The 24,785-nt window shown below is 43.9% G+C and overlaps 1 protein-coding gene across 2 annotated transcripts in view; it reads right to left on the bottom strand.

The window, feature by feature from the left end:
* Nucleotides 1-24,785, bottom strand: part of GMPPA (GDP-mannose pyrophosphorylase A) — a 141,032-nt gene that overhangs the window by 94,881 nt on the left and 21,366 nt on the right. For both annotated transcript variants that reach the window (XM_086954401.1, XM_086954400.1), the window contains exon 2: nt 14,331-14,383. In XM_086954401.1, the coding sequence (XP_086810527.1) occupies nt 14,331-14,370 (40 nt within the window). In that variant the 5' untranslated portion in view covers nt 14,371-14,383. The remainder of the gene's footprint in view (nt 1-14,330; nt 14,384-24,785) is intronic.

Raw genomic sequence — 24,785 nt, 5'->3', positions numbered from 1 at the left:
CTCTGAACCCCGTCACGTGACTGGGAAAAATCCAAACTGCGCAGAAGCTGAACAAAGCCAGCTGGCTCCTGAAGCAAAATGCGCCTGGGAATCCAGCACCCAGTGTGGACAATCACCTTGAATTTAACAAACTTGTTGCAACTGTCTTATGCGCTCATATTTTCTGTTGTACTCTATGGATGGGAACGTGAACCCGGGGGGCGGGTGTATAAAATTGCATATTAAGTATGAGAAAGTGGAATTCTAGGAGGTGGTAATGACCGCACCACCTCTCCTGACCAATCATAATATGGGAAACTGTCACTGGCAACATTAGTGGGTGGTCTGAGGGTCCCCAAAACAGTATAATTGCCCTAGTTTAGCTTATGGAAATTGTCCGACTTGTCCGAGTAGCAGACCTGTCACTGACCCTACGATCTCAATAGGTGTCCAATCTGAAAGTGCTGCGGAGCACTTTGTCCATATTTTCCACAAGCTCCTAAGGGGTGGAAATTCCTAAGTGCTGGCGAAGCACTTTGCTGGGAGATTCGAAAATCCAATCGGGGTTTCTGGCGGATTACTTGCAGAAAGGGGTAACGCAGGCGTTGCTGTCCGAAGCTGTGGGTGTTGGTCGTTTCCCTGGGAGGCCCAGTCCTTTGACCCGAACCTGAGGGGTATCCTGTCCTGATCTGTCCGTGGGTTGTACCTGTTCGCATTCTGGTGTTCCTTTTCCGAGGGTCCTTGTCCCCGTCTTCCCATCTGACCCGTGGCCAGGGTTAGACTTCAAATCTGAATTAGGTAAATATTGCTTGTGGGTTTGCGTATTTTCTGTAGCCTGTTTTCTCTCTCTCTCCTTTCTCTCTTTCGTATGATCTATTAAAGCACTATTACCTGTGATATTGCTCTATTGCCGTTACTGATTTAGTTTGGTTCCTTCTCTCTCCCCCTCCCTTTAGGAGCTCATTGTGTTTATCATAAATAATAGTATGTTCCTGTTTTTCCCTTTCCTTTAGTTGATTGCAGTGAACTTAGAAAGAATAGTTTAAGGATTAAGTACATGTTTAGGTCCCAACCTTATACCTCGTGTCCTAGTATAACGTTGCCGTGATTAGTTCTGTTTCGAACCCTACCTCTAGTTTTCCCATATATCTTAATGGTCGTGATTTTCTTTGTGCAAAGTTACCTTTTGATGTTGATATTTATGTTTGACATAGTGTTCTGCATATCGCTTATTGTCTTGGCATCTTCCTTTTGAATTTCATATAAAGTATCAAAACTTCATCAGGTGTCTGTGGTCATTTTACAGAAAGTGGATAAAATATATGGACGTAAAGAAATGTTTTAAGGTCCTGTCTACTATTTTCCCTTTTAGCTCTAGGTCCATCGAAAGTTTGTGCCTGTGGTAAGTCAGGTGCATGGTAAGCAGAGGTAATTCTGAACCATTGATTACTCATAGGAGCGTGCCAGGATCTCACCCGGTTCACGAGAATCACTGATTGAAACTAAATGCACGCCGGGGCCCAGTGCGTGTAAGAAATTGGTGACCCGGGTGAACTGCGCGCTCTATCAGTAATTTTCTGGCAGCCAGAGGATGGTTTGGACTAGTTAGATTAGGTAGACAGGGAACAAACCGTGAAAATTAATGCGCTGCTGACTTTTACTATATTGTTTGAAATTTTTGAAATGTTTTAAATTTTTATATGTAAATGTATATGATTTTACATTGCTGCTATAAATGTTGAATTAACCCAGAATTGTTTGTGAATGTTCAGTGTAGTCCGAATCCCCGGGGAAGTATTTTAGCTAACGGTGAGTAGAATCCGGTTAGCTGTTGAAGTCACTAGGGTCTGAAACATTAGTGCAGGGTTAAATGAATAACTGGAAGCACTAATTAGGATCTTTGTTATATCTGAATAATTGATAGCTACGAGTCCGGTATAAAACTTTCATTGCGATATCACCTAGTAAGGGTCGCATACGGAAGGAGTAGTAGGGTCTCCGAGGCTTGTCTGGTAAGTAAAATAGTTCACTGGTGAAATCCCGGCTCAGTACATATCCCTGACGACAGTGGATGAGTCGGAAGAATAACGGGTTCTATATTACTCGAGTGTGAGGATAGGCAAAGAAGTCTACCCGGAGTGAATGAGAAGTAGACAGAAGTGGTTTACTTGCAGTGAGAGGAAGTCTTTCTATCTTTTTAGAACACTCAGACATAGTGGCAGACGTTGTGTGTTGGTAACTAAGTTTTACAATCGCACTTTAGGAAAAGTTAAAAGTTTCCGTTACCTTGTAAAGGAGGGAGTCAGTCGGAGAGCTGCTCTGACGTCACTCCGTGCCGCGCTGGTATTGGTCAAGACAGCGGGCGTGTAGTGAAGCTGAATTTGTAAAGGAGGGGTGAGTGCCGCAGAGTGAGACTCTGTCTCGCGAAAAGGCCGCGCACCCATTGGCCAAGAGTTTTGTATTCTCTGGCCTGATTGGGTAGTGAGAAATAGAAGTCGCGCTAGCATTGGAAGCACAAAGGTAAACAAAATTAATCAAGCCGAGTTCGAAGAGAGTCCCGAAGATTATATGTGGTATCCAGATTTTATACCGAATCCAAAGTACCTAGGATTTTATAAGGATCAGCTTATGCGAGGTAGACCACACATGATGTACGGAATAAAGAGGAAATTGTCTTTTTCTGACAAAATAAAGAATTTTTTCAAAACCGACAAGCCCATTAGAACGAGGGAGGGTGTGCTCATTCCCCCACCAAATACCCCTGCTTCTTTCATGATGTTTGATAAAGGGTATCATACTTGTGTTTGGTTAGAAAATTGGGCAAAATATACAGTAGATGACGGAGTTCTAGCATTCCCTGTTGAAGGTACTTTTAATGGTCGGATCCTGTTTAACCTAAGGACCCGCATGAATGAATTGCACCCTAGACCTAGGTTGACCCAGTACGAAGCTCTGGAGGAATGGGAGATTGAGGCTGCAGAGCGAGATAAACCCAGGATGGATAAGGGAGTGAGTAAATGGTATCCTAAGCTTCCAACGCCAACTAAAGAGCAGAAAATGAAACAGTGGAGGCAGTCTATGATAACTGAAGGGCTGTTCCCGATGATGGGGGTGGTTGAGGAAAGGAAAGAAAAATGCAAAGAAAAGACCCATCACCTAGCTCCTATGGGGGACTTGGATGATGACCACTTGGAAGATTTACTAATGAAAAATCCACCTCCCTATGATGCAGACTCAGAACCTGTGCCCTCTCGAAATCCCTTTGCAAAGTATCCCAGATGTAGGAGGGATAGTGATACAGATGGAACCGGGACAGACAGTAAGACCAGTGAAAAGGACGGGTTTTGCAGACCCAAACCTACAGTTCCGAATTATCAGCCGTTCGGAGAAGATCCTCCGCGGCTGGTCACTCCGACCGCTCCGAATATTTATCCGTCCCTAGTACCCCAGGTATTGCATGACAAATCTACTGGAAAGGTATTGGGAGAAAAAGAGAGAGAGGTCCTGACTAAACAGCGAGATGAATTAATTCGAACCATTACCCAAATGCAGCCCCATCCTGATTCCTTGACTATTCCAGTAACCATTGGTCCAGCTATTCCTTTGTATAAAAATGACATGACCGGTCCCCAGCCTCCTGTTTTCCCCTCGATGCTGCCTACTTCTAGCATTTTGACTTCGAAAAAGGAGATATTCATAGATGATGATCAAGAGAGTGAGTGAATCGGGGAGCTTGATGGATCTGCCCATAAGGGAATCAAGGGCCAGCATAATAGGGACTAGAAGTCAACCCAGACCAAAGGAGGTGGGAATTGAAAGTGCAACGGGAATTAGGAGTGCTACTTTAGTTTCCCCTGAAGAACTAGATAGATGGACAAAGGAGCTAGAGAAGGAGGCCACTCCCCAACCTAAAGCATTGGAAATATATAAATTGAGAATAGAAATAGAAGAAATGATGGCTGGGAACGTAGGGGTTGAGCGCCTAAGCTCGTATAACGAAGAAGAGTTGCTGTTTATCAGTAAATATCTGACCCGGAACGCTAGGTCGCTCCATGAAAGGATAATGGATACAGCGGAAGAAATGGGAATAGATGTTAGTCGCTCCAAAATCCTTCAGAAACCTTACAGAGTGGATTTTTCAGACAAAGATTTAGAAAGCCTGAATGTAATGGGAAAACAGATCCAGGTAAAGGAATTGTTGAAACTCCTGCAGAAATGGGGCGAGGTGGGGAAGTGGAGAACCCGGTGGGCAAAGAAAAAGGAAAGCAGCAGGGCTGGGTCAGTGACTTCGGAACTCTTATTAAAGGAAGTAACACCAGCCGAAAAATTGTGCCCCATGAGGGAGGTCCCGGGAGGAAAATATGTCCATGTCCCTTGGTCCCGACAGGATATTGTGTCATTTACAAATGACTTCCCGAAATTACGGGAGAAGCCTGTTGATTGGTACAGGCAGGTAGAGCGCTTCATAAAAGTTCAGAAATGTCTGCTGAAAGACTTGGATGGGTTTTTCGACATTGTGGTCCCTGTAGATCTGTGGACCGACTGTAAAATTGAAATTGATTGGCCCAGTGAGGAATTTCCCAGAGATGAGAAAACAGGTGCGCCTGCACCTGAAGTAATGAGGAAGTATGATCAAGTCATACAATATCTCAAGAAAAAGGTTCCCGCAAAGGAAACAGACTGGACCCGAATAGATAGAACCACCCAAGAACGTGATGAAACTGTTCACTCCTACTATGAAAGGTTACTGCAAGTGTTTAAAACATACAGCGGTATCGACAATGTGGACCTGAAAGACATGACCCATTTCAGTTACAGGTTTGTGCTAGGATTAAGGCCTGAAATTTCCCAATGGATTAGGGACAATAAAATCAGTTGGCAGGGAGAACCAATAGACGCTGTCCTGAAATATGCAAAATATTGTGAAGATGAAATCGAAAACAAAAGGAAGGCCCTCAAAGAGAAAGTTATGTGGGCACAGGTGAAATTAGCCGAACAGCAAGAAAAACAGTTAAGTAGATTAACTTCTGATAATAATACTCAGAATGCCACTGCTGGGGGAGGAGGGAAGCCCCGCACTAAGATGAGTAGAGAAGAAGCCATGAAGAAATTCCCGTGCCATGGGTGCGGCCAGATAGGGCATTGGAGAGACGAGTGTCCACACCTGCAGGCCGGTAATGCCCCTGTAAATGGTTTAAATCCACAGGTGCCGAAAGAGGGGACGAGAAAGAACCAGCAACAGGTAAAGCTACCCCCAGTGCCTCGCGCTCCTAGACAGAATTTTAAGACTCAGGGTCAGCAGAATGAAAGGGCGGAAGTATGGGAAGTCGAGAGTGAAAGAAACGCAGTCATTCCACAGTATTTGCTAAATGATACATTCCTTTGTGAAGGTCAAGATTGACGGGGCCTGAGAGGGGAGGATGAGGAGTGTGTGCTTGGCGCCTCCTTACCGGTAGACCAGACTGGACCATACATTGAAGGAAAGGTTGAAGGAAAAGATGTCACCTTTCTGTTGGACACTGGTGCTACCAGATCTACTGTGAGAACAGTGGATGTTCCTAACCTACCCCTCTCGGGAGAAGCAATCCAAGTAGTGGGAGTCTCAAATCAAATAATAAGTACTCCAGTAACTGAACCCATGGAAATTTCTATAGGGAATTTCAAGGAAATGCACAGATTTGTGGTCTGTGATTCCAGTCCTGTAAACCTGCTAGGACGTGATTTGTTGTGCAAGATGCGTTGTACCATCTATTGCACACCAAATGGTGTCGAAATTCAGACCCCCGATGAAGATGGCCTATACAAACTGATGTTAGTTAGACAAGATGCGGATATAAAGACTTTGACAATTGAAGATTTACCTGAAGAGCTCCAATTAAGAGTAGTACCAGAAGTGTGGGATTTCACAGGAAAAGATGTAGGCCTGATGGCAAATGTGGACCCAGTTAAAATAGCAATAAAAACGAATGCTATATACCCCAAAACCAGACAGTATAAGATGAGTGCAGAAGTGAAAGCAGGAGTGGCGACTGAAATTACCCGGCTGCTCGAAGCCGAAATCATAGAAGAAGTGATGAGCAGCCCCTGTAACTCGCCTATCATTGGGATCAAAAAGCCTAGTGGGAAGTACAGGGTAGTGCAAGATCTGCGCAAGGTAAACCAAATTGTCGTACCTTGCTGTCCTATTGTACCCAACCCTGCAGTCATTCTCTACCAGATTCCCTGGAATGCAGAATGGTTCACTGTCATTGATCTGTGCCATGCATTCTTTTCTATCCCATTGCATCCAGAAAGCAAATTCCTTTTCAGTTTTGAATTCGACAGCCATATCTATGTCTGGAATCGTGTCCCCCAGGGGTACACCGAAAGTCCCTCGATTTTCAACCAGATACTGAAAAAGTGCCTTGAATCCCTAGTGCTACCAAGAGAGTCTGTTCTGGTGCAGTACATAGATGACCTGTTAGTGGCATCTAAAACCCAAACTGACTGTGTCACTGACACCATTGCCTTGCTGAATCACCTAGGAAAGGGAGGACATAAAGTGTCGCCTGACAAGTTGCAGTTTTGTAAAAACTCCGTGAAGTATCTGGGGCACCAGATAGAAAAAGGAATCAGGAAAGTAACTACTGAAAGAATCAAAATAATTAGAGCAATGGAACTGCCCAAAACTCAGAAAGAAGTGAGAATGTTTCTAGGAGTTGTGGGTTACTGTAGACAATGGATTGTAGGATTTGCTGCACTGGCCAGGCCCCTGATAAACATGACCAAGAAAGGAGTAGAAGACCCCGTCAGCTGGGACAGTGAAAGCATGAATGCGTGGGTAACATTGAGAAATTGCCTATGTACCGCTCCTGCATTAGGTATGCCGGACTACTCTAAATCTTTTGAACTGTTCTGTGACACCAGAGAAAATTGTGCTCTTTCAGTTCTGACTCAGGAGCACGGGTTAGTTAGACGCCCAGTGGCCTACTTTTCGGCCACCCTAGATCCAGTGGCTGCTGGACTACCGGGGTGTCTGAAGGCAGTTGCTGCTACTTGTGTCAGCCTGGAACAGAGTGAGAACATTGTCATGGGACATCACGTCACTGTATATGTTCCTCATTCTGTTGTAATCCTGCTAACTAGAACCAAGACCCAGTACCTCACACCTAGTCGGCTGACTAAGTATGAAAGAATCCTGATTGGTGCTGAAAACGTCACCATCTCCCGGTGCAATGTCCTAAACCCAGCGACACTGTTACCTGTCCCCCTGGATGTAGAATCCGAAGAAGAAGGGGACCATAATTGCGTTGATCTGACTGAGTTCAGTACAAAGCCCCGTCCAGACATTCGTGAAATAGCATTGCTTGCTGGGGATGTGACAATGTTCGTGGATGGCTCATGTTTAAGACATGAGAATGGGGGCCTGAGTGCTGCCTATGCTGTGGTTACATTGACAAAGACCATAGAGGCATCATACCTGAGCGCGGTGAAATCTGCACAGGTGGCAGAGCTCATCGCGTTAACTAGAGCCTGTAAGAGGGGGAAGAACAAAAGAATAACTGTATACACCGACAGCCAGTATTGTTACGGGGTTGTTCATGACTTCGGCCAGTTGTGGTTGCAAAGAGAATTCATGACTTCCTCCGGCACCCCTATCAGAAATGGAAAAGTGGTGCATAACTTACTGGAAGCTATCCAATTGCCCAAAGAATTGGCTGTGGTCAAGTGTGCGGCTCACAGATCAGGAAATGATGATGTGACCGCCGGTAATAGATACGCTGACCAAATGGCACAGTTTTGTGCACGACATCACATGTCTCTCCAAATTGCATTGTGGAGTGGAAACAGCTGCCAACTTATGTTGTTTGAGAATGTGTCTACGTGGGAGGAACTAAAGGAGTTGCAACAGGCTACAGACAGGCAAGAAAAAGGAAGGTGGGCAGCAAATGAATGCGAGTTGAGAGAGGATGGTGTGGTGGTAAATTCGGCTGGGGTGCCTGTACTGCCTGATAGCTTGGTGGACCCCATGGTCAGAATGATACATGAACCAACACATATGGGAAGAGACGCTATGTGTCGGGTGTTTGAACAAGTGTTCTGTAACTCAAAGTTCAGGAACCAGGCGGAAAGGTTTTGCCAGAGGTGCCTAGTGTGTCAGCAATTTAATGCAGGAAAGAAGACTGTAGTAAAACAGAGTACCATTGGGAAGGCAGTAGGTCCCTTTGTAAGAATGCAGGCAGACTTTGTAACAATGCCAAATTGCAAGGGATATAGATATATCCTAGTCATAGTTTGTCTGTTCTCCAGGTGGGTGGAGGCTTACCCAGCAAAGAAAATTGATGCCTTAACTACAGCTAAGCTATTGCTTAGGGAATTGATACCTAGGTACGGAATCCCAGAGACTATCGAAACGGACCAAGGTGGGCATTTTGCCAACGATGTCCTAGAAGAACTCTGTAAAGCATTCAAAATGAAGAAAAGAATACATTGTGCCTACCGTCCAGAGGCTTCTGGGGTAGTGGAACAAATAAACGGCACCCTGAAGTCCAGGTTGGGAAAAATGTGTGATTCCACAAAAATGAACTGGATAGAGGCTTTACCCCTTGTGCTGATGAGTTTGAGAAGTATCCCGAACCGAAAGACTGGCCTGAGTCCCCATGAAGTGTTGATGGGAAGAGTGATGCGGCAGGCATGGGTACCCGGACACAAACTGCTAAGCATTTCTGATGATATGGTGCTAGAATACTGCAAGCAGCTGGGTGACCAAGTGCGTTCTCTCTCTCAGCAGATTGGAGAGACAGAAGACGAGTGGCCAAAGACTCCAGCACACAACTTGCGACCAGGAGATTGGGTGGCGTTAAAGAAACACACCCGGAGCAGTTGCCTGAAACCCAGGTGGGGAAAGCCACGACAAGTGATCCTCGTCACTACCACTGCTGTAAAGTGTGCTGGTGTACCGAAGTGGATCCACGCCAGCCACACGAAGCGGGTAGCTGGAGAAGACGCGACTGTAGCTGAAGGCAGCTCAGCTGAGGAAGCTTCCGAAGAGGAGAGTCCAGAACTAGCTGACATCGAACTGCCGAGCACCAGTCGAGACGTTGAATGGTATCCCGCCGACGACCCGGTTCATGATCCAATACGAACCAGGAAGTATTCCTATTTAGACAGTGAGTGGGATAGTCCAGGTGAGCTAGAAATAGACGAAGCAGATCAGGTCCGCGAGAATCACATCACACCTGATCAGGAAGTAGGCCAAGTAGGGTCAGATCAAGGCATCGAGACTCCTCCTGGAACTCCGGAGTCTGGAAAGGGACAAATAGTAATTAGAGCTGACGTTCATGCAGAAGAAAACGAAGAGATCGAAGCGCATGAACAGGAACAGATAGAAATAGATCAATGTGCTCAGACATCTGAAATAAAATCAACTAAACAGAAAAAGAAAGTGCGGTTTGAATCTGAGCAGGGTCAGACTAGGGACCAGGCAGAAGAGATAGATGAAAGACCTGGAACTAGCCAGTCAGGTAGGGAAACAGAAGTGCCACAACAAAAAGTAAAAAGAGTGCACGAAGAAGGGCAAGTTTCCTCAACTACTGGAAGGAAAGGAGGCAGAAGTGCACCTCGATACGTAAAAAGACTGAGGCTCAGGCTAAAGACAGCCGCAGACCACGACAAAGACCGAAAAAGGGCTCAAAGTGAAAGAAGGACAGCCCAAGGAAAATCGCTAAGAAAGAGCGACAGAATAAAGAAACAGAGCAAACAGTATCGAAGCCCTGAGTGGACTTACTATGTGTTGGAAGAAATAGACGAACCACACCACAGTGGCAACAGTGAAGACGAGTCCATTGCTGATCGGAGCTCTGACGAAGACCCTCCTTGAGAGAGCCCAGAAGTGAACCTCTGGTACAAGGAAACAAAGAGGGGTAGCGAAAGCCACCTGTAAGCTAAAATGTCTGATCCGAGTGTCTCTGGGAGATCCAGATGTGGGTGTCTAAAAACTTGCTGTAAAGTATGCTTATGTAGCGTAGCTGTGCTAATAGTAATATGGATAGGACTAACAATCTTCTTACCATTTATGATAAGTAAGAATCCTAACCTTTCCCCTACTGAACCTGAGGCAGTAGATGTAGGGGCTGACCCGACTGCAGAAACACCACGAAGCTTAGAAAGACGCGACAAGCTAGTAGGCTTGACACACACACGACCTAAATTAGAAGCATCAGATGAGGATGGACTACATTTTCACAAAATGAAAAACAGGACACATCTAAATGTCTTTGCTAACTTGTTAGTGCATTACGTAGAAGCTATGGAAATAGAGGACTGCTATGTCTGCATGAAGCTACCTACCTCAGTAGCTGAAGGTGTGACATATCATCACCTACCGTTAACCTATGGAATTTCCTGTAGTATTTTAGCTAGCTTGTTCTATAGAAGCACCTTGCAATATTATTATTCAAATGATGACGTAGTTTTTTCTGAACTTCCTGTTAGAAAACACTTGAACCGTGTACATACTACAAGTGACGTGACCCGTTATATGGGAGAATATTTTCTGACTATAGGTAATATAGATTTAAATGAAGCAAGAGAATCTAATCTGACCTGTTCTCTGCAAGAGCAGGAAAAGATGTTCATAAAGATGGCAGACAGAAGGAGAGAAAAGTTTCAAAAGAAAGCAAATGACGAGAAAGATAGAGTCCCTAGGTGGGCTGAACACATGGATAACACCTCGCAAGGCGAAGCTAATCCTGCCTTGTTGCTGGATTTTGAACGAAAAGGGAAACTTTGTATCCATAGGGAAAAGACAGAGTACTATAACAATGAATTCATCGGTTCCAGCGAGTGTGAACATAATTACAAGGTAATTGGAGGTTGGGGTTTCAAAAATGGGTCAGAACCTGTGTTTCCTGGAATATATTATATATGTGGGAACAAGGCGTATTTCAAATTGCCGGATCACTGGTATGGAAGCTGCTACTTTGGCATTGTTTTCCCGAAAATATACCATGTGAATAATGCAGCTGGAAGCGATGAAGAAACTAATGGCTTAGTGCGTAGTAAGCGCGAAAGTGTAGGTGAAGTTATAGGTGATATATTCAGTGCACTGATACCTGGAATGGGGGTAGTTCTGAACACCCATAGAATCTGCAAATTGTCTACAGTAGTGGACCGGTTATCAACGGACACTGCTGCTGGATTCCTGCTGGTCAATACTGAAATGGTTGCGATCAGATCAATGGTTTTACAAAACCGTCTTGCCCTTGACACCCTATTAGCAAAAGAGGGCGGAGTCTGTAGAATGCTGAAAGCGCAACATTGTTGCACTTACATTCCTGACAAAAGTATCGAATTAAAGCAATATGTGAAGAACATAACTAATTTGGAAAAGGAACTCAAACCATTGGAGGTTGACAGTGCCTGGACGAGACTGACTGGAGGTCTCTCCTCTATAGGTAGTTGGTTTGCTAACCTAGGTAGAAACCTGTTGTGGAAAATAGTGATGCCAATAATTGTGATAGGTGTAATTATATTGATTATTTTTATCTGCTGCAAATGTCAGAAGTGCAAAAGGAAATACACAGTAAATCAGAGAGGGGTGAAAAGAAATATTGATGAACTGGAATTAGAAGAGGTGAAGAATTCCATCTATAAAAAGGCGAAAAATCACCACTCTCATAGAGAAGCTGAAAGAAAACTGAACAATAAATTTATTGAAATTGACATGAGTGATGTGGATGAATGAGAAAAAGTTGGCATCTGTTTCCATTATGTAGTGATGATAGTAAATATCATCAAAGAGGGGATTGATGGAGCAAGGATTTGCACGTGAAGCGCCTTGCCCCGTGCAAGAACCTCGCCAAATGTATAACCTTACTAAAAATCATTATTGTCGTTTATTACACGTTTTTCCAAACACGCGGGTGTCCCCGGATGCTTGCCTGTATGTCTTTTTCCATATTAACGAAGCTTGCGCTAAGGAAAATGGCTGCTTCGCTAAAATTCAGTCTGCGCATGCGTCGGTCATACCCATGTGATGTGACGCACTCGCATTCTGGAGGGAGTTATGTGCACATGCGCATTGTTGCTAAAATGGCCGCTTGACTCTCACCACGCTCTCTGCTATTGCTGCTGCTTCAGCCTATCTATCTTTTCGCACTAAAACCCTTAATGCTATAGTCATTATAAAGTAAGGGTGGGATAAGATTTTTTCCTGGTATACAGTGTGATCATTTTATATGTGATTTTAATTTGTTTTCGCTTACTTTTCATGTACCGCGTCTTTGTGGGCTGGGGCATACATGAGCGACGCCATGCTGAGGCTCCTCTGAACCCCGTCACGTGACTGGGAAAAATCCAAACTGCGCAGAAGCTGAACAAAGCCAGCTGGCTCCTGAAGCAAAATGCGCCTGGGAATCCAGCACCCAGTGTGGACAATCACCTTGAATTTAACAAACTTGTTGCAACTGTCTTATGCGCTCATATTTTCTGTTGTACTCTATGGATGGGAACGTGAACCCGGGGGGCGGGTGTATAAAATTGCATATTAAGTATGAGAAAGTGGAATTCTAGGAGGTGGTAATGACCGCACCACCTCTCCTGACCAATCATAATATGGGAAACTGTCACTGGCAACATTAGTGGGTGGTCTGAGGGTCCCCAAAACAGTATAATTGCCCTAGTTTAGCTTATGGAAATTGTCCGACTTGTCCGAGTAGCAGACCTGTCACTGACCCTACGATCTCAATAGGTGTCCAATCTGAAAGTGCTGCGGAGCACTTTGTCCATATTTTCCACAAGCTCCTAAGGGGTGGAAATTCCTAAGTGCTGGCGAAGCACTTTGCTGGGAGATTCGAAAATCCAATCGGGGTTTCTGGCGGATTACTTGCAGAAAGGGGTAACGCAGGCGTTGCTGTCCGAAGCTGTGGGTGTTGGTCGTTTCCCTGGGAGGCCCAGTCCTTTGACCCGAACCTGAGGGGTATCCTGTCCTGATCTGTCCGTGGGTTGTACCTGTTCGCATTCTGGTGTTCCTTTTCCGAGGGTCCTTGTCCCCGTCTTCCCATCTGACCCGTGGCCAGGGTTAGACTTCAAATCTGAATTAGGTAAATATTGCTTGTGGGTTTGCGTATTTTCTGTAGCCTGTTTTCTCTCTCTCTCCTTTCTCTCTTTCGTATGATCTATTAAAGCACTATTACCTGTGATATTGCTCTATTGCCGTTACTGATTTAGTTTGGTTCCTTCTCTCTCCCCCTCCCTTTAGGAGCTCATTGTGTTTATCATAAATAATAGTATGTTCCTGTTTTTCCCTTTCCTTTAGTTGATTGCAGTGAACTTAGAAAGAATAGTTTAAGGATTAAGTACATGTTTAGGTCCCAACCTTATACCTCGTGTCCTAGTATAACGTTGCCGTGATTAGTTCTGTTTCGAACCCTACCTCTAGTTTTCCCATATATCTTAATGGTCGTGATTTTCTTTGTGCAAAGTTACCTTTTGATGTTGATATTTATGTTTGACATAGTGTTCTGCATATCGCTTATTGTCTTGGCATCTTCCTTTTGAATTTCATATAAAGTATCAAAACTTCATCAGGTGTCTGTGGTCATTTTACAGAAAGTGGATAAAATATATGGACGTAAAGAAATGTTTTAAGGTCCTGTCTACTATTTTCCCTTTTAGCTCTAGGTCCATCGAAAGTTTGTGCCTGTGGTAAGTCAGGTGCATGGTAAGCAGAGGTAATTCTGAACCATTGATTACTCATAGGAGCGTGCCAGGATCTCACCCGGTTCACGAGAATCACTGATTGAAACTAAATGCACGCCGGGGCCCAGTGCGTGTAAGAAATTGGTGACCCGGGTGAACTGCGCGCTCTATCACATGTACTGCCTCAGCCTCTTCGAGTTCTCCAGACAAACGTAAACTTAGGCCAGACTCAATTACTGTCTCACTCTCCTTGGGCCCTCCGGTTCAAGTCCTGCCCTAAGATCAAAGTGGCCTGATGTACTGCTGAGTCTTCTTGAACTAATATGATCCTTGATCTGAAAGGAGTTTAAAATAGACTCCAGCCCAACTTCTCTGACGCTCCTGAGTGTGATGTAGACAGACTCAAGTACAGCCTCACTTACCCTCCTGGGCGCCTCCAATCTCAGTCCTGTACTTAAGACAGACTGATGCTCACTCATCGCCCCAAAGTAATCAGATTTAAAAGCTGCAGTGAGAGCAAATAAGACTGGCTAACTTAGTCAACCCACTAGTGCCCTTCGATACCAGAAGGACCATGAGGACATGAAGAGCTAACATACTCAAACACCAAACCAACATACTCAAGCACGCTCACCCATGAGTTTGAGCAAATTTCCCCACCAGGCACTCACCTTTCTGTGGCCCTCCAATCAGGATCACTGCTTTCAGCATCTTGACTGCACGTCTGAAAACAAAATCAAGAATCTGGTGTCAGATGTGAGTCCAGCTCCTGCTCCCCACAAGCTTTGCAAAGCTCCTGAAACATCTGTGCCCAAAGCCTCGCCTGACATGGCTTACGGTTAATACTCGAGCAGCGGCCGTTTTTACACTCACAATAAACAGGAATGATGAGCGGTCGCTGCAGTGAATTAGATGTTTAATGAATTGGAACTATGCATGTCATTCCAGTAAAATAACAATTTAAATGTGTATAAATATGTACATACAATATAGCAATATTTTACAAGCACCATATGCAGTATGGGCCAATGCTTATAGTTTAGGGTCCAGTGGAAACGTACAAACCACAAGGTTTATTCTCAGGTCACCAGAACCACCCAAATGTATTATTTCTGAGATAATGTACCTCACGGAATGTTGTGTGAACCACAAGTCACGGAGGAACAACTAAAGCAAAACAACTCCAAGTTTCCTAAACTGTAAAAATCAGGCATGACTTGTATTTGCTGGTTAGGCATAGATTGGGGTACTATCATTCTAAACACTCCACAGATGTCCTTCAACAGATAGTGTCATGCCCACTGCAGATATGAAAAAGCACTGGAACCAGGACTGTGGAAATAAAACAAACCAACACGCTTCCGGTGGGACCATGCATTGCAGCAGTGCTTAATCTCTCTACTTAAAACTCTCTCTCTACTCTACTTAAAACTGTTGTGTGCTGCGAATAATATACTCACAGCACTTACGAAGAATTGCTGCACATGGAGACGGTGTATCCATTATTACCTGATAAACAAAGATACAATACTGCATTTGCACTTGCTAAATTGATTTTATTTCTCCACTGACCAAATATTTTCACTGTGGAGAATCTCTTCCTATACATCCTCATCTATTTTGAGGGGTTCCTACAATTCCAAACCCTGAAAATGGATGTACGTCTGACTCAGACCAGAGCAATTCTGCAATCGTTTTCAGCCTAAAAACCACCTGCAAAATGTTGGTGAATAAAGATAAGCCTGCCAGTCTGTGGGTATGAGCACTCTTGCAGGTGTCCCACTCTGAAATGCCCACAAACAGCACCTATTTCTTTACGCACTCATAAAATTAAGCCCTACTACTGTCATACAGGAGTACATCGATTTACAATTCACATTTACTTTTGTGGGTTTGCGCTCGAAAGTGCTAAGTGTCATTTATAACACGAACAGCTTTCTGACTTCGGCCTCAACAAGTTTCAGTGTGACAGGGAGCATATGTTGGGACCATTTTAAAGACAGCTGAATTTTCTGCAAGATCCACTGAACTGCAGCGTTATCAGAACTGTTGTACAGCGCACAGTGTAAGCTCGCGGAAGGATTATTCATCATCTCGGTCATTCCTAGATCCTGACAACAGGAGGAAGGTGAAGTTATTTAGAGTGCGTTTCTTCCTGTACTTGGCCCTATTTAGGGTCTGGCGTGGTACCCCGCGTCATGAATGTTACAGTCGGTAATGTAGAGCCAAGAAAGACACGTTGACACTCACTCCTTTAAAGCACTGAAGTTTGTGGTCTCCATCTTCCAGCTCTCACAAAAAGAAACAGATGGATGAAGATGAACTGTTTCAGCAACACAATGAGCGAGAGAAATAAACCTGAGGATGTAGCAGGCTAAGGGTGATCAGCAGTTGTTTAACAAACAAAGCTGGAAGAGGAGCCAGTTGAGGTAATCCGTCATTACAACTGTGTGTACTAACCGGTATAATGAATTTACAGATTTTATATTATATTTTTAAGTTAGGTTATTTTTGGCTTAAATCCAAACTGGAAATGATACGGAATATATTTTGTGTTAGACAAATGTTTCATGTGAATCAGTTTCAATGCTTGTTCTACATTTCAAGGTAAGGAGGAGATGGAGTGGCTGTTGCCCTGCTCCTAGACGGATTTCCAAAACTAAAACAGATATAAAGCTCTATAGATGCCTCTTGCCTGTGATAACCTGCAAGCAGCTGGTGAAAGAACATGAACAGAAAAGGATTCTGGATAGTTACACAAGACTCCCTTGCCTCTCCTACCGCAGTTACTCCTGACATTCCTACACCAAATAACTGCAGGCGCCCACCAATAATTTAAACTGCCTAGTGCATCTTTTACCCCAAACCCTAATGCTGCTTCAGACCTCCATACCAGCCGAGCCATTCTCGCCTAAACGCCTTCTAGTTCCATTCCTCAAATGCCACGTGGTATCTCAAACCAAATATATCCAGGGGTCCCACTTACACTCAGTAACAACACGGCCCGCTTATGTATGGTAAACAGGTGATTCTTCGTCACTGGGATAACAGTTTTCCAGTCCTGGGCTTTCCTTTTACCAGTAATTACTTTCAGGTGTGTTGGTGAAATTGGCTTAATGGAATCAAACCAATCGTCTCTTATCTACAATGCATCGATTTGTTAAATTAAATCCCAAGACTGTGAAACTGGTGTCCCGCGACTTGAAGTCATCTGGTCACCCTACTGTTACACATCCAAACTCCCATTATACTATGAGGATACGGTTCATTTATCGGCCTTGGTGCCAGCATCCTGAATACCGCAAGGGCTCTGGAGTTGGCAGGATGTTCAGGAGCAAAGAACTATAAAAATGAGAAGCATATGAGTGGTAGCTGTCAAAGGGCAGAAACCGTCTGTTTCTTACTGCGAGGCAGGGAAGCCGAGCCGTCGGTTCCTTGCTGTTACCGGGGAGATGACTTGGCGTTGGCGACGATGAGTTGGTTCCTTACGACAGTGCGGGGGTCAATGGATTCGGGAGATCACCCACATCCGGTATCGGCTCCGCAATCATGAAGCACCGGCATTCGGCTGTGGTGTGAGTCGAGGCAGTGTGTCACGAGAGCTGCCCTCGGCGCTGGTGCAGGCAGCGGCCTCGGTGACGGTGTCAGAGTTGATACAGTGCAGCGTCGTGCCTGGGGTGCAAGTCGGACGGTGCGTTGTGCACTTCACGAACAGTGCCCACAGCTTCCTTGCAGGTCGCAGAGTCGCTCGCCAGCGTCAGTGTTGCATTTTCCCTCCGTGGCAGCTGACACAGCAGTTCCAGGTGCAGGAGGACAGAGGAAACAAAGTCTTTGTGTCCCAGAGACTTCAGAACAGGAGGCAAGCTCTACACCAAGCACTTGGAGATGTGCTTCAAGCAGGATACGCAGCACAATTCAATCTTTGTCCTCTCCTTGGCAGAAGCAGCCACTGCAGGCCAACTCAGCAAAGCATACACACAGCAATGGGGCAGTACTCCTCCTTCAGCTTCTCCAGCTCTTCTCCTTGGCAGAGGTTCCTCTCGAGCCCAGAAGTATTCTAAAGTACTGGGCCCCAATATTTATACCACGTTTTCCTTTGTTCTCTGTTGGCAAAATGTCGCTCAGCTCACTCCAAACCAGTTCTGTCCTCTCTGGTCCAGCTTCTTGGCAAGAGGTGGAGACAGCATTGTGCACAGGAGAGCGGCCCTATTCAGGTGGAAGAAAAAACCCTCCCACTAATCTCAATGCAGCCCAGGTCTATTCAGCTCAGCTCAGCTCAGCTCAGCTCTGAGTCATCGAGGAAAGGCACTGCATACTTCAACCCTCCCAGTGGCTGTCTACAGTGAATGCACATCCCCCGCTCCTGTCACTCCTGTCACTCCAAAACCAGACAGTCAATACACAACACAGCAAAGGCACATAGGATGGCTAAGCAAGAAAAATACCACTTTCTAAAATTGGCATTTTCAAACACACAATTCAAGAACCAACTTTACTAACAAGCATTTGCAATGCAATAGGTCTCGCATTTGCGAGAGTTTGAGCTATTGGCATTGTAAATGACATTGCCTTTTATTTATGTGTTAATTTTCAAAACATATAAATAAAAGGCATTGTCATTTACAACACCAAAAGATGAAAATCTCACAATTGCAAGGCCTACTGCATTGCAAATGACATGAGGAAACAGAACACACACAGGAAGACACAGACTCAGTAATCAAGCAGAGAACACATAAAAAAGAACGCACATGGGATGACACAGACTACACAGAGTGTGACACAGAATTATTAAGCAGTCACAGACCACGTGAGGAAAAAACACGATTCAATTTAATCTTTATTCGGGTACAAAGTTATCCCTAAAAGTCTGTTAAAACACAACAAAAACCACATACAATGTGAAATAAAACATATAAATTGTTAAAAACACAAGTCATAAAATTAAATATTTAACATACAAGCTATGACGGCCATAACGTAAAAGCCATGCATGAAGCATAACTGTATAATTCAGATTTAGACAGTGTTCATCGATAGGCGAGCACGGTCAGCGGTTTTCAAGAAAGCACCTATGTAACAATAGACTCCTCATTATTGAGTTGAAGGAGCTCAGAAAGGAGCTATGATTGAAGTATCATCAGAACGAGTGCTGTGTGATTGCGACGCAATATGGGGGTCGGGCCTTGTAGCCTTTTTCCTTCTTCACAAAGGGTGGGAGGGAGGGTAAGTTCCAGGCATTGAAGGTATCATTTGCTGTGTATTATATGACTATATCGTTACCTCCTTTGATATGTAGCTTCCGATACCAATGTATACAATATGTGTTTGCGCCGAACTGGAAATCTCAATAAAGTTTGTTTAAAAAAATCATTATTGAGTTGAAGGAGCATACTAGATGCTACCCTAAAGGGAGCAAAATACGCTTCTTTTGCCTGGATTGTGTTACATTAAAATATGCCCCAGACCTCTGCCACCTATGTAGACACTGGGAGTAAAAAGAACACACACAGGATGAACAAGCAGTTGCTTTATGTTTTAGCGTGAAAAATGGGGCGTGAGCATGTATGGACCCCTATTTGGCAAGTGGGATATGTACTTCTTGTCCGAAGTGGACGAAGGGCACCAAGCGGGTGTGTGAGCCAACCAGTGCTGCTGGTGTCAGTCAATGATGCCTATACCATCAGGCTTTATAAGTAAACAAGGGAACCCATTCAGTTAACTAAGGACCGTGGGTGTCAATGATTTATGAAGGAACAAAGGTCCCTAGTATATCTAGGATCAAAATAGGGATAAAACATAGGCCACAATGGGAACTATATTTGTCCACTGTCCAGCTGGACAGGGTATTTTATTTTTCATCAATTGAAAACACAAAGGAATGTAGGTAAGGCACAATCCTGTACCATACTGGGGACACACAGGGAAGGGAATTTTTCAGGCAAGGGAGAGCATTATTGGCCACTTTTAATTCAGTGTTGGTTTTAAGTAATGCCCAAAAAGTGCTAGACACTACATTAATCAAACATAATAGTCGGGTTGTGAAAACACTTATAAACAAGTCGACGTTTCGATCCCTTATGCTCTAATATATGGGATCATCATCAGGACTGACAATTTGAACATTTGCCTGCCTGGCATAGTCATTTTACAACCGCCTGTTAGGGAGGAAAAAGGGGAGAAAGAAGAGAGAACAGCAAGGTGGAGGGTAAAAAATTCACCCACAATAGCATCACGGTTGAAAGACGTTCATGTCTAGTTATGGTGGTTGGAAACGCGCTAGTCGGAGAAAGAATCCCGGGCGAGCGGAAGCCCAGTGTTTGCTCCACGGTCGTCGGAAGTTGAAATGACGTCGCTGCAAGCCAGGGTCGCAGTGAAACTAAGGGCTGCCGGTATCGGTCACTGACGCCTATACCAGCAAGCAGCGTGTCAGGTTGTGCACGTTAGAAGCGCACTAGTGGGCGAAAATATCCCGGGCATTCGGAAGTCCAGCGTTTGCTCAGTGATCGTAGAAAGTTATAAAGACATCGCTGCAAGTGTCGCAGTAAAACTAGGGGCATCGCATGGGTTATGCTAAGTCCAAGCAGAACACAAGTGTGGCGGGAAGAGCGCTCATGGGGTCCTCACACACCAGGTCGAAGGTGCGGGCAATGCCAGTACTCCAACGTGTCTCCCCAAAGTCTGGATATTACCGGCACTGCAAGACAGCCGGCAATTTAAGGGAACGGCCCTCGTGATGCGGAAGTCTCGCGATAACGCAGCTCCGAGCTACGCCTCCATCTTGTCTCGAACTTCACTGCCTGGAGAAAGCCTGACCCTGCCTGACTGAGGTGCTCCATTATGCCAAGGAATAACAAGTCTCGGGTCCCAGGAAAGGGCCCGGGTGAAGACCAGTGAATAGCAGGGACTCCCATGCCTAATGGGAGAGCCCCGCGTCGTGCTGCGTTGGAGGAGCTGGAGTACTGCGCTGCAGCACCGGGTGATTTTGCACGTTTCGGAGAGGGGTTGGGGGGGTGTTTGTGTGTGGCTGTGTGGCTGTGTCAGCCCGGAATCGGAGTGCGTGTTCACGCTATGCGTGCCCATCTCTTATCTCCCTCTTGGTTCCTTGTAAGCAATGGAAAGTTATACTTCTAAGAGGTTACAAATACACTACCATGTAACCCTGTGGGACACATAGCCTTTCAATAGTGAAAAACAAAATGATCAGTATTTCACTATCAGGATATGCCACAAACACCAATACATGTCCTACCTCTCCCCCACACACTGCACCCTGCCCATAGGGGTACCTGGGTCCTACCTTAGGGGTGTCTTATATATGAGAAAAGGGGAGGTTAGGGTCTGGCAAGTGAGTGCACTTGCTAGGCCAACATGGCAGTAAAAACCTTGCGCAGACACTCTCAGTGGCAGGTCTGAGAACCCTTTTCAGGGCTGCTTGTGTAGGTGGCACAACCAGTGCTGCAGGCCCACTAGCAGCCTATGATTTACAGGCCATGGGCACACAAATTGCACTGTACTAGGAACTTAGAAGTAAACCAAATAAGCCAATCATGGAAACACCAATCCATAAACACAATGTATATAGGGAGCACTTGCACTCTGGCACTGATCAGCAGTGGCAAAGTACCTACAACAACTAGAGCAGGAAAACTAAATCCAGCACACAGAAAAAATACAAGAGGCAGAGGTAAAGAAAATAATTCTAAAAAGCAGGAGAAGCCACGCCAAGGATTCCAGGTATAACGTGTTTGTCACAGAAAATAAAATAAAAATATATTTAAAAATAGCTATAGACATTGGTTTAAGTGCTGAACAGACTGCTAACTGTTTCAAGGAAGGAAGGTGCGCAATGATCCCAAACCAGAAGTTAACAAAGTTAGTAAACAAGATAGAAAAAAAGATGTCAAACACAAAAGTCAATGAGTCAATGGTGACAAACTTAAACGTCACAGGTGTGGCAGTAGGGGACAGCTGGCTAATAATTTAGGCCAGACCAGTCACTTGCCGGAAATGTGGGAGAAAAGGGCATTTCGCCAGAGTCTGCAGGAATTTGCACTCCAAACCTGTTCTGGCAGTTGAGCTGGTAAATCAAGAACAAATCAAAAACATTTTTTAATTAAACACCACAATTGTCCTTCTTGCAGAGTTTCTATTGACAGTTCGCCCATCACTGTTTTTGCAGATTCCTGTTCGCCTTGCAATATAGAGGATAAGGATCTGTTTCGTGGTCTGTTCCCAGACAAGCAAAAATGAACTGAAAGAACCAGACATCAAACCAGGGGGTTACAATAGCAATCTCATCCCGCTGGAAGGCATGATCAATATGAAGATACATTTTATAGGAGGAGTACGGTGGGGAAAGTCTACGAAGGGGTCCAATCTGTTAGGGTGGCGTCATCAAATGGAGTTAGGTATAAGATTAGATGCTAATAGCCCTGACCAGGGACTGCTAGTGAAACCCTCAATGTGAACTGGTTTACATGGTTAGGGCTGCTAAAGGACAATCAACACAGCATTAAACTGAAACCTAAAGTTAACCTGCTGCACAGAAAGTGAGGCCTATTCCCCACCGTGTGCATGCTCCCATAAGACAATAACTAGACAGATTACCCAACTTGAGGGGTCATTGAACCAATAGAAAGTTCAGTGGCTGGTGTAGGAAAGTGGGTTTCTGTTGCAAGGCCCCCCATTTTAGCCTGACTCTGATGTATCTTTGACTGAGTGTGCACTGTGTTCCTGGAAACCAGGTTTCCAGTGGCTGTGTTCTTTCCCAAAAACAGTACCTTTATTTCCACAATTGGCACACCTCTGATTCATATAGAAGTCCCTTGTAAAAGGTACGAGTGCTACCAAGGGCCTTATGACCAGAGAGGGTCTCTAAGGACTGCAGCATGTATTGTGCCACCATTAGAGACCCCTCACAAAACACAAGCATACTGCCACTGCAGCTGTGTGTTTTGGTGCAGACAAAAGTGAAGAGTAAACATGGCACACATCTCTGTGTGCCAGGCCTATCAGCAATGCAAGATGCATAGGTACGTTGCCCCTACAGCAGGCCTTACAGCCCTAAGGCAGGGTACACAATACCTTATGTGAGGGCATAACTGCAAGAGCAGATATGCCCCTATAGTTTCTAAGTCCATTCTTAGACATTATAGGTGCACAGTGAAGTCATACTGAGTACAAGGCTGGGAAGTTGACACTACAAGTCCCACAGCTCTGTGATGGCTTCACCGAATTCTAAGATGCTTGGCACTAAACATCTCAGATTAATGAGCCCTCACTGATGCCAATGTTGGATTCAGTAACAAATGCATTAGGAGGGCACCTCAGGGGGCCCCATGCAAACCTACCAAACCAGAATTTTGTGCCTGACTGATCTTCACCAGCTTGCTACCTATAAACATTTGTCTGACTCCCCTGAGGGTGTACAGACAAAATATAGACTCCAAAATATCGACTGGACATAATATCGAGTTTTAAATATAGACTGGACAAAATATCGACTGGACATAATATCGACTACAAAAATATCGTTTTTCAGGTAAGTGAAGTAATATCGACTGTATAAAATATAGATAGCAAAAATATCGAATTTTTAATAATATATAATATTTTATAGTGTATTTTTATGTAATAATATGTGTGGAAAGTGTGTATTAATGTTATAAAATATTTTATTAAATGAATTTTGTTTTTATAATAATTGCGTAATGTAATTCTGTAGCGGGTTGTGGGTTTATAGGGAAATAGGGTGGGAAGTAATTTAATAATAATTAATTAATTAATATATGTTTGTTAATATTTTTAATTAATAATTAATTGGTAATTAATTAATTGTAATTAGTTAATTACATTAATTAGAGTACATTTTTAATATATATAATTTTGTGTTATTTTTAAGTAATTAATTGGGAAAAAATAATATTAATTATTAAAATAATTACAGCTAATGTGCTAATATATTAACTTTATTGTTAATTAATAATTAATTGGTAATTAAATAATATTGATAAATTTTGGGTAAAGGAGCATTTTTAGGGTTCAGGGTCAGTTTTCAGTTTTTGGGTAAGGAGGCATTTTTAGGGTTTTGGGTCAGTTTTCAGTTTTAGGGTAAAGGGGTATTTTTAGGGTTCAGGGTCAGTTTTCAGTTTTTGGGTAAAGGGGCATTTTTAGGGTTCAGGGTCAGTTTTCAGTTTTAGGGTAAAGGGGTATTTTTAGGGTTCAGGGTCAGTTTTCAGTTCATGGGTAAAGGGGCATTTTTAGGGTTCAGGGTCAGTTTTCAGTTTTTGGGTAAAAGGGTATTTTTAGGGTTCAGGGTCAGTTTTGGGTTTTTGGGTAAAGGGGTATTTTTAGGGTTCAGGGTCAGTTTTCAGTTTTTAAACGATATTTTTGCAAGTCGATAATGTGACCGTCGTTACTCTTTGGAGTGGGAATAGTATTTTTTACACTTCTGGTATTGTACGCTAATAGAATAGTATCCTATTTAATTATAGTATGTTATTATATATATATGTTTTTCAAAATATGATTGTAAAAAATTATTTTTATTAAGTTTGTTTATTATTTAATTATTATAATTTAATTTAAGTATTTTTAAGTATATTTTAGTAATTACATTTTAATATTAATTTAATTAAACACTGTTTTTAACAAAGTCGATATTTTTTATAACTATATTATTGTAAACGATATTTTGTACTCGATATTTTTGTACTTACCTGTTTGTAGATACAAACTCGATATTTTGACTGTCGATATTTTGTCCACGATATTTTTGCCAGTCGATATTTAGACCCTCGATATTTTTTCAGTGATCCTCCCCTGAGATCGGAGCCTTTTGCTCTTGTGTGTCAGAAACAACGCCTCCTATGGGTGGAGGTGCTTCACCGCTACCCCGAAGCAGGAACAGGCGCATAGAACAGCAGTTAGCCTCAAAGACTTCCTGCCCTTTGTTAGGTTGACCAGAGCCTCTGCAGATAGTGGAGATGCCCACCCCCCTGACCAAGGCCCACTTATGGCAGCGGGAAAATTAGTAAACAAGATAGGTGTGTACCGACTCAACCACGACCACCCCTAAGGTGCCCTGAGCTGAAGTGACCCCCTCCATTGAAAATCCTCCAAAT

Source organism: Lissotriton vulgaris, chromosome 2_1, assembly GCF_964263255.1.
Source record: "Lissotriton vulgaris chromosome 2_1, aLisVul1.2, whole genome shotgun sequence".
NCBI classification, from domain to species: domain Eukaryota; kingdom Metazoa; phylum Chordata; class Amphibia; order Caudata; family Salamandridae; genus Lissotriton; species Lissotriton vulgaris.
This window is presented reverse-complemented; position numbering and strand designations above follow the sequence as displayed.